The 12,793-nt window shown below is 31.5% G+C and overlaps 1 protein-coding gene across 1 annotated transcript; it reads right to left on the bottom strand.

Annotated features, from left to right (window-relative positions):
* Positions 1-8,238: 8,238 nt before the first annotated feature.
* LOC105162225 (uncharacterized) lies at positions 8,239-11,344 on the bottom strand. Its single transcript, XM_020693912.2, has 4 exons — positions 10,985-11,344; positions 10,464-10,892; positions 8,560-8,788; positions 8,239-8,483 (listed from the first exon to the last, which is right to left on the bottom strand). Exons 1-4 carry the CDS (start codon positions 11,342-11,344, stop codon positions 8,239-8,241), a joined length of 1,263 nt encoding a protein of 420 aa, XP_020549571.2.
* Positions 11,345-12,793: the final 1,449 nt, after the last annotated feature.

The following is a 12,793-nucleotide window of genomic DNA, read 5'->3' as shown; positions in this document are numbered from 1 at the left end:
TCCCATGAATGTTGAGGGTGAAACCCTAGCCACCGATCTAAGGCTAGAATTTTGACCTTGTTTCTTGCTTCTCATTAGTACCCATCTCCTCCGTATCCTACCGTGAACCTCTATATAGCACAAGATTCATGCATGGCGCTGAAGAAACCCTAGGTGTTGGCCTAGGATTTGGCGTGGTAGAACCAATTGTAACTTCAGGCACTCCCACCCCCGACGTGGACCCTAACTAATGAACCAAACCTCTCCACCCACTTCATCTTGATCTGACCAAGTATATTAAGATATTCTGAGTCTCCACATTCAATTGCCCTCTGCACTAATTCAAGAAACTATGCAAAGTCCCCCCTCGCATCTGGATTGTCAACGTCCACCTCCTCCAACGGTTGCTGCTCGCGTTTGGATTGCTAAGGTTCAAGCTAGAGTCCCAGTGTGTGTACATAGTGTGTGTGAGAGAAGAATTCTTGTGTGAGAGAGAGGATAGGTTTAGGTCGTATATAGATAAATTTATTTATTTCATGCTTTCCTGGGAAATTATTTTAATTTAGAAAAATATCGATGATTTTATCATCTCAAATATAGGGATGAAAAAAATTATAGAATTAATTATAAAATAAGAATTTATTATATATACATATATATATGAATGCATACATCTCTTGATATTCCTTTTTAATGTCCATTATGTTATACCCTTTTGTATCCCCCATGATGGTTTATAATTATAATAGTTATGGTGTATTTTGTAATCACAATTTTGATGGTCTACAAATACCATCATGTATTTTATGTAATAAGAAAGTGATTTGGAGGAAATACATATATTATTTTCTTTATATTCTATTAGAAGTGATAGGCTAATAAACTTAGGATTTCTCTAAGTTTATAACACGTTATCAGCACGACATTACGCTCGATTAAGGTAGAATGTTAATCTTTCTAGTATAATTTTTATTCTTTGTTTGTTTACCTCTACAATATCATAGTTACTTTTATTCTTGATTATTCATAATAAAATATGAGTATTATATTCTATATATTTCAATGTCTCCTGAAGTGGATATATACATATATATATTCTATCATATTTGATATTACCTCTAGAAGTAGGCATACAATTCTTAATTTCATCCCTTGAAGTAGATGTGATACTGCCTCCAAAAGTAGGCATACAATTCTTAATTTCATCTCCTGAAGTGGATGTATTCTATAAAATTTCATTGCTTCTTGAAGTAAAGTAATGAGTTAAAATCATCTCCAGTAGTAGGTGAAATATTTTATAGCAATTATGTGCGATATCATCCCTAAAGCGATGATAAGTATAATGTTTCATTTTCTCACCACCTGAAGTGTTTTGAGATAATGGCTTGATCAAGAAGCCCGAAGCTTCTTTGTTTATTTAATTGATTCGTAATAATTTTTTGGATATCATAGTATAGCTATTGTTATTAAAATATGAGTAACTTGAAGTTAATTTAATTAAGTTCATTTACTTATATAGTTTTCTTTCATATGCCTATGTATGTATTTTACATGTTTTGTTAGTATATTCATATACAATAAAATTTATTTGTTAAGAAAACAATTTTGACATGAATACCATTTAATTGCTATTTGTAACATTATAAGATTTAAGCCAAATTTAATTCCATGTATGCATGCATGCCATAATAATTCAAATTAATTACATGGTAACTTATATGTTACTTAATATTAGTAATATTTTATGTCATTTTTACTTTATATCATGTGTAATACATTTTATTTTACTTATATGTACATGTTGAATATTATGTTAAAAGTCCATATTAACTTGTTGTAGCTTAATGACCAATCTCACAAAATTAGATTTTGTTGCCTTGACGTTTTTGGAAAAGACTATCTATAATGGGTTCTTGATGCCGAACTGTATTTGGCAATAAACTAGGAGAAACAATAAAAGAAAATACTAGCATAGTGTTTAGATTTGTATTTTGAGTGTTTTGTTTTGTGTTTTGAAGATAGAGAGAGAGATAAATAAAGATAAATAAGTGTGTATTGAAGATAGATGGTATGTTTAAATTTGTGTTTTGAGGTAATTTAAAATATTTTAAAATAAATGGTGTAGGTTTGATATTGGGATTTGAGAGACAAAAATTACTGTTCATTGTCAAATCATATCTCTTTTAATTAGGGGGAGTATATAAGGAGATTAAAAGGAAAGATATTGCATGAAATGCAATATCTATGTCTTTTATGGATCTACGGACAAATGATAGTAAACTTGAAGTTCAACAGATCATACATTTGCTCAAATAGGCTATTAGAAGCGTTGATAGATACCAAAAAGGTCGCAAAATCACATATTTAGGCTGAAAATATTCCAGCTCGTTTAAAAGTTCCTAAAGCGATTCTTACTCAATCAAATGCATCTGAGTCACAAATAAGCCAGAAGTGTGGTAGACCACTTGGCTGTAAAGATGAAAATCCTCAAAAGATATAATCTCAATTAATTACGATGCTAAGTGATCTCTAGTATCGTCTCTAAGGGTAAAATCCCTGAAGTGGTTTTATTTGAAGACTCTAAAAGTAATGAGCAAGATCTTGAGGATAGTTACGAGATGTCTATTAATTATGCTCATAACAGTTTAGGTTGGTATCATAAAGAAATTGAAATAAATGATATTTTTGCCTATTCTGTAGCCGTCGAAATCATGGGTGAAGATGAAAATGATTTTCAAACTATGGAAGAATGTTGACATCGAAATGATTGAAAATGTTGAAAAAAAAGCCATATAAGATGAGCTAGACTCACTAAATAAGCGAGAAGTATTCGGACCTATAACTCCAACACCAAAAGGTGTCAAGCCAATTGGCCATAAATGGGCGTTTATACGAAAGAGAAATGAACGAAATAAAGTTGTAAGGTACAAAGCTAGACTTGTCGCCCAAGGTTTTACTCAAAAGCTCGGAATTGATTATACTGAAACATATTCACCTATAGTGGATGAAACCACACTTAGAGTTTTAATCAGTTTATCAGTCATTGAACAACTGCAAATGCAGCTCATGGATGTGGTAACTGTATATCTGTATAGGTCATTGGATACAAATATCTATATGAGAATCCTAGAAGGATTAAAAATGTCTGAAGCATTGCAGTCAAAGCCTCATCATATGTACTCCATCAAATTAAAAAGGCCCTTGTACGGACTTAAACAATCAGGATGTATGTGGTACAATCGTTTTAGTGAGTACTTAATAAAGAAAAGATTTTAGCATAATCAAATAAGTCCATGTTTATTCATAAAGACAACAGAGTCGGAATTTGTAATCATAGTTGTGTATGTTGATGATTTGAATATTATTGGAGCTCCTCAAGAGATTCGATAAGCAGCTGATTACTTAAAAAGTAAGTTTGAGATGAAAGATTTAGGCATTACAAAGTATTGTCTCGACCTGCAGTTCGAACATACTAAGGGTGGAATTTTCATTCATCAATAGAACTATATAGAAAAAGTCCTTAAGCGTTGTTATATGGAGAAAGCTCATCCATAGTGCACCTATGGTAGTGATCACTTGATATTAATAAAATCCGTTCCATCCTCCAGTACATAATGATGAAATTTTGGGTCCAAAAGTACCATATCTCAGTGCAATTGGTGCATTGATGTATCTTGCTAATAATACTCGACTAGATATAGTCTTTTCAATTAATCTACTAGCAAGATATAACTCAACACCAACAAAGAGACACTGGAATGGTGTTAAACACATTCTAGGTTATTTGCGTGGAACAAATGACGTGGGACTATATTTTGAATGGCAAGATGATGCCAAAACAGCCAAATTAGTTGTTATTCAGATGCGGGGTATTTGTCTGAACCATATAAAGCTATATCTCAATTTGGATATGTATTCATTTATGGTGGAACTGCTATTTCTTGGCGTTAAACCGAACATACCTTGGTAGCCACCTCATCAAATCATGCAGAATTAATTGCATTATATGAGGCTGGGCACGAATGTGTATGGCTTAGATCACTAATATATTACGTTCATGAATCATGTGGACTAGAATCAATCGAGAAAAGTCCCACAGTAATATATGAAGATAATGTGGCATACATCGCCCAAATCAAGGATGGTTATATTAAAGGCAATAGAGCCAAGCACATATCACCAAAATTTTTCTCCACCATGAGCTTCAAGTGGACGGCAAAATTGATGTTAGAAACATTTAATCTAGTCAAAACTTAGCAAATTTGTTTACGAAGGCATTACTCACAGAGGTGTTCAAACAACTCGTACGTAATATTAGGGCCCGTTTGGTTGTGTTTTCATTTTCATTTTCAGTTTCCAACTTTTGGAAATGGGTGGAAATTCTTTATTGGTTTTTGTGCGAAAACTGAGAATATGTTTGGTTTAGTTGTTTCTAAATGTAGGTATATAGGTGTGAGAATGTTGAAAATAGGTATATGTACTTTTGATGTGAGAGAAATTAATTATGAGGGTTGACCTAATTGATTGAATATTTGTCTCCTTTTTATATTATTTTAATTCTATTTATATTATTTTAAATTCTGACTATTATTTCATCAATTTGAACAGAAAAATAAAGAATAAATTAATTATCATGAATAATGAACTAAATAATTATAAAATAAATTAAAATAATTTAATAGTCATGAAAGAATAGACCACTTTCATTGGTGCAAATAAATCCGAAAATGAAGATGAAAAACAAAAGAATCAATTGAACAAAAAACAAATAAACAGTTGTAACAATATTTTATTAGATATTTAAATCATAGGAGTGATTAACTGTGAAACGAAAAAAATTGAAAGGGATGTAATTACAATATGACAAACTTTAGAGAATTGAAAGTATTGTTCAGTGTCAAGATGAGTTATATTATAATTTATTTAGTTCTATTAATTAGTAATAAAAAAAATTATAGTTGTTGGTTAGTTATCCATATTTGATATTAATAATTGCGTATATTGATTGTTGATTATTGAAATTTATAATGTAATAATAATCAATCACTAAAAACAAATATTAAGTAAATTAGCACAACACATTTCACTATATTAAGGTAAATACTTGTATATATTATGCTAATTTTTTTTTAATTTAGAAAAAGGAACATGAATTTTCATGACATCATCATCCTTGATGATCCAAAAAGAAAAAGAGATCAACATGGAAATATGAGCGTGAAAAGAAAATTTAATAATAAAGCCAAACGTAATTACGTTAAATTCTCAAGAAAGAATATCACAATATTTGTTTGAGTTTTGAATATTCCATGTTTTAAAGCAAATAAACAAAATATATAAAAAATAGAATGCATGTAAAAGTAGAAGATGTATATTATTATAATAAAATATATTTTTTATAAATCTAAAAAAAAATGTGAACGGGATTAAGTTGAAGATGTATATTATTATAATAAAATATATTTTTTATATTAATAGAAAAAAGACGTGAATGGGACTAAATATATTTTTCATAATTAGAAGAGTCATGTAAAAGACAAACAAATTTTATTATTAGACAGTGAGTAAGAAATAGAGATTATAACATAACTTGGCATTGTTATATTATTAATTCAACAATTAAATCAACAATGTTTGAGAATATATATATATATTGCTTGTGAATGGGAGAGGAGAATAGCAAATATGAAGACTATTACGTGCAAAGCTTGCATGGATTAAGCATCAATGGCTTACATAAAAAATAATCTTCAAATTAAAAAAAACTTTACAATCATTTTTCTTTACTAGGGGTTTCCTCCGGCGGCGCCGCATTGGATGAGCTTGCACCATCGTCTTTTAGCACCTTTGGGACGTTTAAGTCCATGCCATTTTCGTCGTCCGAGCTCGACGACAGATCAATGCAAATTGGATCAAAAATGACGGTAGCAGGCTCATCATGTTGAGGGAGGGGGGCTGCCATATTTGGAATCTCCGGGAGAAGAACATCATCGTCATCTTCTTCCTCCTCGTCGGGTACCAGAATGTCGAGGTTCTCATCCTCATCGAAGAGCTCGCACAGCTCTTCCCACTTTGGCTCGTACGCATTTTGGTAGCATCGAGCCATTAGATTCTCCTATTCATTAGCATACCGAAAATTATTTCAATTTGTATTGTTAAAAAAAAAAAGAAGAAATTTGCAATAACCAAACATAAAAAAATTTGAAACATACCCGGGCAATAGCATTCCACACTTGGTCGTCCGCGTTAGTCTCCTTTCATCGTAGTTCCATGTAACGCTCGGGTGATTTCCCACCCATTGAAACGTATAAAAGCGATCTCGCAGTTGGTCGACCCTTGTATACGCCCAAATGTAACTTATTCGCGTGTGGAAATTCCTATTCACGTCGAATAGGGCGGAATGGATGGCTTGCATGTTGTGGTGGTTTGGGCGCCATATACCGAGCCATTTGCAGTATATGAAAGATTGGACGAATACGTCCTCCATCTCCCTTGTCCACCATTCACAATAAAAAATGACATCTTGAAATATATAACCGGATACCACCATGTTTACGATTTTATGAAGAAGAAGAAAAATTTTGCTCAAAGCAGTAGATAAAGTTTGCTATGATTATAGCCGAAGAAGGTAGTTTCAAATGGTGCATGAATAAAATTTAATGTGATTATATAGGCAAAGTGTTAAATTGGAAGGTTGCATGGGAATTGCACTAAGAAATAGGGACATACTAGTAAAATTTGATGCAAAATACATCATTACAAAAACAATTTGCTGCAAATTTTTTGGAGAACTCATTGCTTCCTTCCACAAGCAATTGACATTTGATTTGATGTGTATTTAATTTATATAAAATTACAATTTGTTGTAATAATGAATATCATTTTTACATTTATATATTCTAATACAAACAACATTTGGCTTATTTTTCATATTTTTGCACCGTATTCATTATATATAAAAAGTTATGTATATTTAATAAAAATTGATGCAAAATACATCATTAATGAGTTAACCACTTTGCTACAAATTTCTTGGAGAACTCATTGCTTCCTTCCACAAGCAATTGACATTTGATTTGATGTGTATTTAATTTATATAAAATTACAATTTATTGTAATAATGAATATCATTTTACATTTATATATTTTAATACAAATAACATTTGCCTTATTACTTATTTGCATTTGTATGAAATTAAAATTTTTGTAATAATCAATATCATTTTTATATTTATATATTTTAATACAAACAACATTTGCCTTATTTTTCATTATTCTGCACCGTATTCATTATATATAAAAAGTTATGTATATTTAATAAAAATTAATGCAAAATACATCATTAATGAGTTAACCACTTTGCTGCAAATTTTTTGGAGAACTCATTTACTTCCACAACCAATTGACATTTGATTTGAAGTGTATTTAATTTATATAAAATTAAAATTTTTGTAATAATGAATATCATTTTTACATTTATATATTTTAATACAAATAACATTTGCCTTATTACTTATTTTCATTTATATAAAATCAAAATTTTTGTAATAATCAATATCATTTTTATATTTATATATTTTAATACAAACAACATTTGCCTTATTTTTCATTATTCTGCACTGTATTCATTATATATAAAAAAGTGATGAGTTAATTTGCTGCAAATTTCTTGGACAACTCATTGCTTCCTTCCACAAGCAAAGTCATTTGACATTTGATTTGATGTCTATTAACTTATATAAAATTCAGGTTTTATAATAATGCAATTGACATTTGGATTAAATATATTTAATACAAACAATACGTTATATTTTTATACCGTATTGATTACATTTATATTGATTATATTTTGATTATTGCTATTTATATCTTTCGAAATTATATTTTATTATTTATTTAATATATATATATGTATATAGATATATAGATAGATAGATACCGGTGGAGACATATATATATGTATAGATGTATAATAAAACATTTGAACTGTCAATTTTAAGCAATCGCAAATACAATAATTCAATCAGTATTGTCGTTACCGGTCTCTCGATCATTCCACAAATGGCCGGCCATTGCATCGCGGAATGCCGCTTGTGTATCAATATCTTGTTGCAATTGTTGAGGCAAACGACGAAACTGATCGTTTGCTTCATTATCAGGATCGTCAAACTCTCCCCGTTCCCCACGTTAAAAAAATTGGTCATCTATGCCAAATTTCCGTATGAAGTTGTGGATAACACAATATGCGATGACAAGATATCATTGACGATCTAAGCTGTATGGCGGCATAGGTCCTTTCAGAATTGAGAATCTGTTCTTTAGCACACCAAACGCCCGCTCGATGACATTACGCAACTGTGAGTAACGCTGGTTAAATAACTCTTTTGGTGAATGGGCTTGCCGGTTGTTACCTCTAAAGGAGTTGATATGATAACGATCTTGACGGTACGACACCAAGAATCCAGGAACATTGGGATAAGTGGAATCCACTAAGTAATATTTACCTGAAACAACATGAGATATTTATCAATGAAGGCTGTCAAATTAGCGGTTCCACAAGCACTAATGTAAATGTAATACCATTTGATGGCCAAGGAAAATTCAGATCATTATTTAGGCAGTCCATGAAGACACGGGCATCATTTGCGCTACCCTCCCATCCAGCCATGACATACGTGAACATCAAGTCAAAATCACAAACAACCATAACATTTTGTGATATATCACCTTGATGTGAACAATATGCATTTTGCCTGGACATCGAAAAACTTGCTGCTATAAGTGTTCCGTCAATTGCGCCGACACAATCCTAATAACAAATAATTTCAAACGTTATCAGAAGGAAAATGCAATATATATTACCTTAAAATAATTTTGGTGAAAAATAAAATAATTTCGATAATTAATAAATAATTTCGGTCAAAAATTAATAATTTTCGTGAAAAATAAAAATAATTTCGATCAAGAAATAAAATAATTTCGAAGAAAAAATGAATGCAGTATATATTACCTTAAAATATGAAAAGAAGTGTGTATTGTTAAGGATTCTGAGATGTATATGATTGAAATTTGGAGGACAAATCAGTTCCGGTGCAAGAAGATTCAGAGCTCGCGAAAACCCTTTTCATATGCCTGGAGATGGTCTCCAAAGAGTGCTGGAACCGCTCGCAGCTCGTTCTCTGGCGCTCGCTTAAACCAACGATTTATAAGAAAATGGCGACTGATTCCATGACAGAGACACGCGTCCGTTGCGAGTCCATTAAAACACCTTTCACTTTTAGGAACAGGCATAAATTCTGGAATGTATCTTTGTTCATACGTAACATATTGTAGATTCGATCGGGGTGCCAGCACAGAAGCTCGCTCAGCCAATCAGAGCCTTGCATAATTGAATTATGTTGTGGTTGTTTCGAACACAAAATTGAAGTGCTTCACAATTCATGGATTAACCTGAGGTTGTTTTCATCATCCGAGGACATATCAGAAGAACTATTAGAACGACTGTTGCCGCTTGATTCATCCATCTATCTATTTCTGCTCAAATTGCTTGGTGATATATTTGTAATCTAATGCAAGTATGCATTAGACACAAGCCAGAGTACTCTTTTATACTTGGCCAATTGTGGGGGTTGGTGAAAAAAATGACAACAAAGTGGGTTGGTGACAAAATTCCACAAAGAGGGTTGGTGACTTTTAAAGGACGGGGGTTTGGTGAAATGCAATTACATCTATTGTAAGGAAATGAGGTGAGTAAAGTGAATAATCAATTGAATTGTTTTTAATATAATAATTGTAACACAAAATTGTGATTCTCATTAAATTATAAGCAAACGAGGTGTGTAAAATGAATAAAAAATATTTTTAATTATATATAGGATTTTTGGTCAAAATTGTCAAGACTTACTACTCCATTATTCTAGATTGTTTTAGTTTATATATTTTCGAAAATTACTTGGACAATTTTAATTGGAAAGATTTTAAAAGCATTCTACTCTAATTTCAATTTGTAGTTTATTGGATAGTAATAATATGTTTTCATTTTTTTATAGTGAAATTTTGAAAACTTAGATGAGTAATAAAAGGCTTCTAACTAATGTGATGTATGCGCAGCAATAAAGAACATGAAAATATTTTTGATAAATACAAAATGCTGCAAAAGAAATGACTGTAAATTTTTTTTAGCCAGCTAAATATATTTAATATTCACTTTAGTTCAATAATTATACCTAATTTTTTTAAAATCTTGCAGCTGACAAAATTAATGACGTCAGTAAAATGATGAATTACCATGACCAACATACATGTAATATTTAAAATGATGTAAAGAAAAACAACTACAACTAACATCATGCAAGTATATAAAAAAATTGTCTTCACATTCATGCAACCCCTATAATAATAAAATTTTTTTTTCACTTTCTCAATGTTTCAACCCAAGCACGCTTGTCCTCATCACTCATCAGAAGAAACATTTGACGCCTCACCTTCAACACAAACTGATCTTGCGCTGCAAAGAATAAATGCTGAGGTAGTCCCTCCATTTTAGACAGCACAGTCATGCAGTTTTCAATATTATCGTTGGAAATATTTGCCAGCCTCTGAGTTTTGGCTTCACTGCAAGCCGTTATGGCATCAATGCATTTATCAACTCGCTTCAACCGATCACTTTGCCCCCCTTTTTGCTGCCGGCCTCTTGTTGCTGTTGGAATTTGCTCGGGCCCGGATGAGAGTGGATTACCAGTATCCATTGCAGAATAGCTTACATCAACGTCATCATTGTCATTGTTGGAGATAGGAGGCATGGCAGAGGAACGGGCATGGCTACTGGTGGCCACAGAAGATGAGAACATCTCAGTACATAAATCGAAATGAGGAAGACCCTTCTTTTTCAAGCCAGACTCTCTCGGATTAACCTGCATAATCAGTCACACTTTAATTAATTGAAATATGTCAAGAAATGATGAATAGATTTATCAAAATAATAGGAGAAACGTAATACAATTACCGCGATCCATTCAGCCCAACGATCCTCAGAAGCAGTCACGGTGCACGTTGTTGGGTCCCAACCAAAACCAGTCCGTTTGTACACCAAATCGTAAAACTTACGCCAAAGCATTCGAAGCCTGTTAGCCTTACCTTTAAGCTGTGCAACTGTGTATTGTGTTTTATTACGTTGGGACAATTCAATCCCGATCTCACGCCAAATTTGCTCACTAAATGTTGATGCGAGAAGGTGTCCTTTCTTGTAATGCTCATACATTAATTCAATGAGCAGAGACACCTGTGGCATATCCCACCAAGCATCGTCAGCCCGTGACTTTGGATTTGAAGACGTATTACATGCCTCCTTCCCTTTTCGACTCATCTATCATGTTAAAGTCACAACGTATATTAAAATATCTAAAGTATTAATCATAACTCATAACATCAGATTTGTAAGTATAAACAATATCTGAGAACTATTTGTAATTTACTCTAATTATTCATTACTATAAATATTTGTAATTATTTTATTTATTATTGGTAGTAAGTAAACGATCTAATTATTATTATTATTATTTCAGTAGCATATAACATATGTATCTTTAATTTTGTTTATCCTTAATGAGTTAATTTTGATGTTTACTATTTGTTGAGACGAGAATGATTCTATAAAACTGTGGAATTGTTATTCAAACACATCAAGTTAAGAGACAACATGATAATCGTGACATTAGGTTGAGATACAATTTTTTTTAGAATAATTACACCGTTGTTTTTAAAAATTCAATCTAATTACACATAAACTTCATATAATTTGAGAATATATATTACGCCTAGTAATGGCGCGACAATTACATAATTTTAAAGCTTAATTTTGTTCTCCCATCCCTATGGCATGAGAAATTCAACAAACCCAAGCTAAAGTACCTATTTTTTCCCAAAAAAAAAAACACTTCGTTTAATCACAAACTTCTCAGGTTTTTACTTACAGAAAATCCCATTTTCTTACAATCCTCCATGACATTGGTTTTTAACAGATATGATTTGCACACATTAATCGAGTGCACCTATATAGCTAGCCTTCATATTTTTCAAGGATAAAAGAAGAGCCACCCAGCTAAGAAAATAGATAAAAGCAATTTGATATAAAGGGCAAAACATATATCAAATGCCACACATGCATATAAGGTTGAAGTATAATAAAGACAACTTGAACAATAGATAAGAGAAACCATTTGGATATTCCACAACTTTGAGTTCATAATTGAAGTGATTGCAAACATGTCTGAAGTCCAAGCAATTATTTCCACAAAATTGATGAGTATCACCTAACAGTAGGAGAATCCAAAAGGGATATTGGTCTATGTCGGAAGGATGTCCAGATTGACAATCTCAAGCTACCAGAAAGCACATATTTGCAAAGAATATACGAAATATTTTGGAAAATTAACAACAAAAAGATCCTGATTTGACAAAGCAATGCAGAACAATTGATTATGAAAGAATTGATTCAGAACAATTGTTGATTTTAGCAGAAGTGATGAAGATGTTTGGATTCAAATTTTATAATTGATTATAAAACTGTAAATTGTAAGCTAAATTCCAAAACTAATAAAGAATTCCACCAAGTATTGAATTAAAACATAAAGTTAGTGAAGTATTAAAAATCAATGAAGTGAATGATTTTCATGAAAATAAAATTATAGTTAAGATGAGCTTCATTAAGTGATGAGCAGGTCGAAAATGTCTATTTCAGAGAATAATTTTAAACTGTTATCTAAATGTGATTTTGGTATTACTTAATTCAAAAAATAATCATGACAAAAGGGGC

The sequence above is a fragment of the Sesamum indicum genome, linkage group LG7, assembly GCF_026168435.1.
Source record: "Sesamum indicum cultivar Baizhima isolate 11 linkage group LG7, ASM2616843v1, whole genome shotgun sequence".
In the NCBI taxonomy this organism is placed as follows: domain Eukaryota; kingdom Viridiplantae; phylum Streptophyta; class Magnoliopsida; order Lamiales; family Pedaliaceae; genus Sesamum; species Sesamum indicum.
The sequence above is the reverse complement of the archived record's forward strand: the minus strand, read 5'-3'. Positions and strand labels throughout refer to the sequence as shown.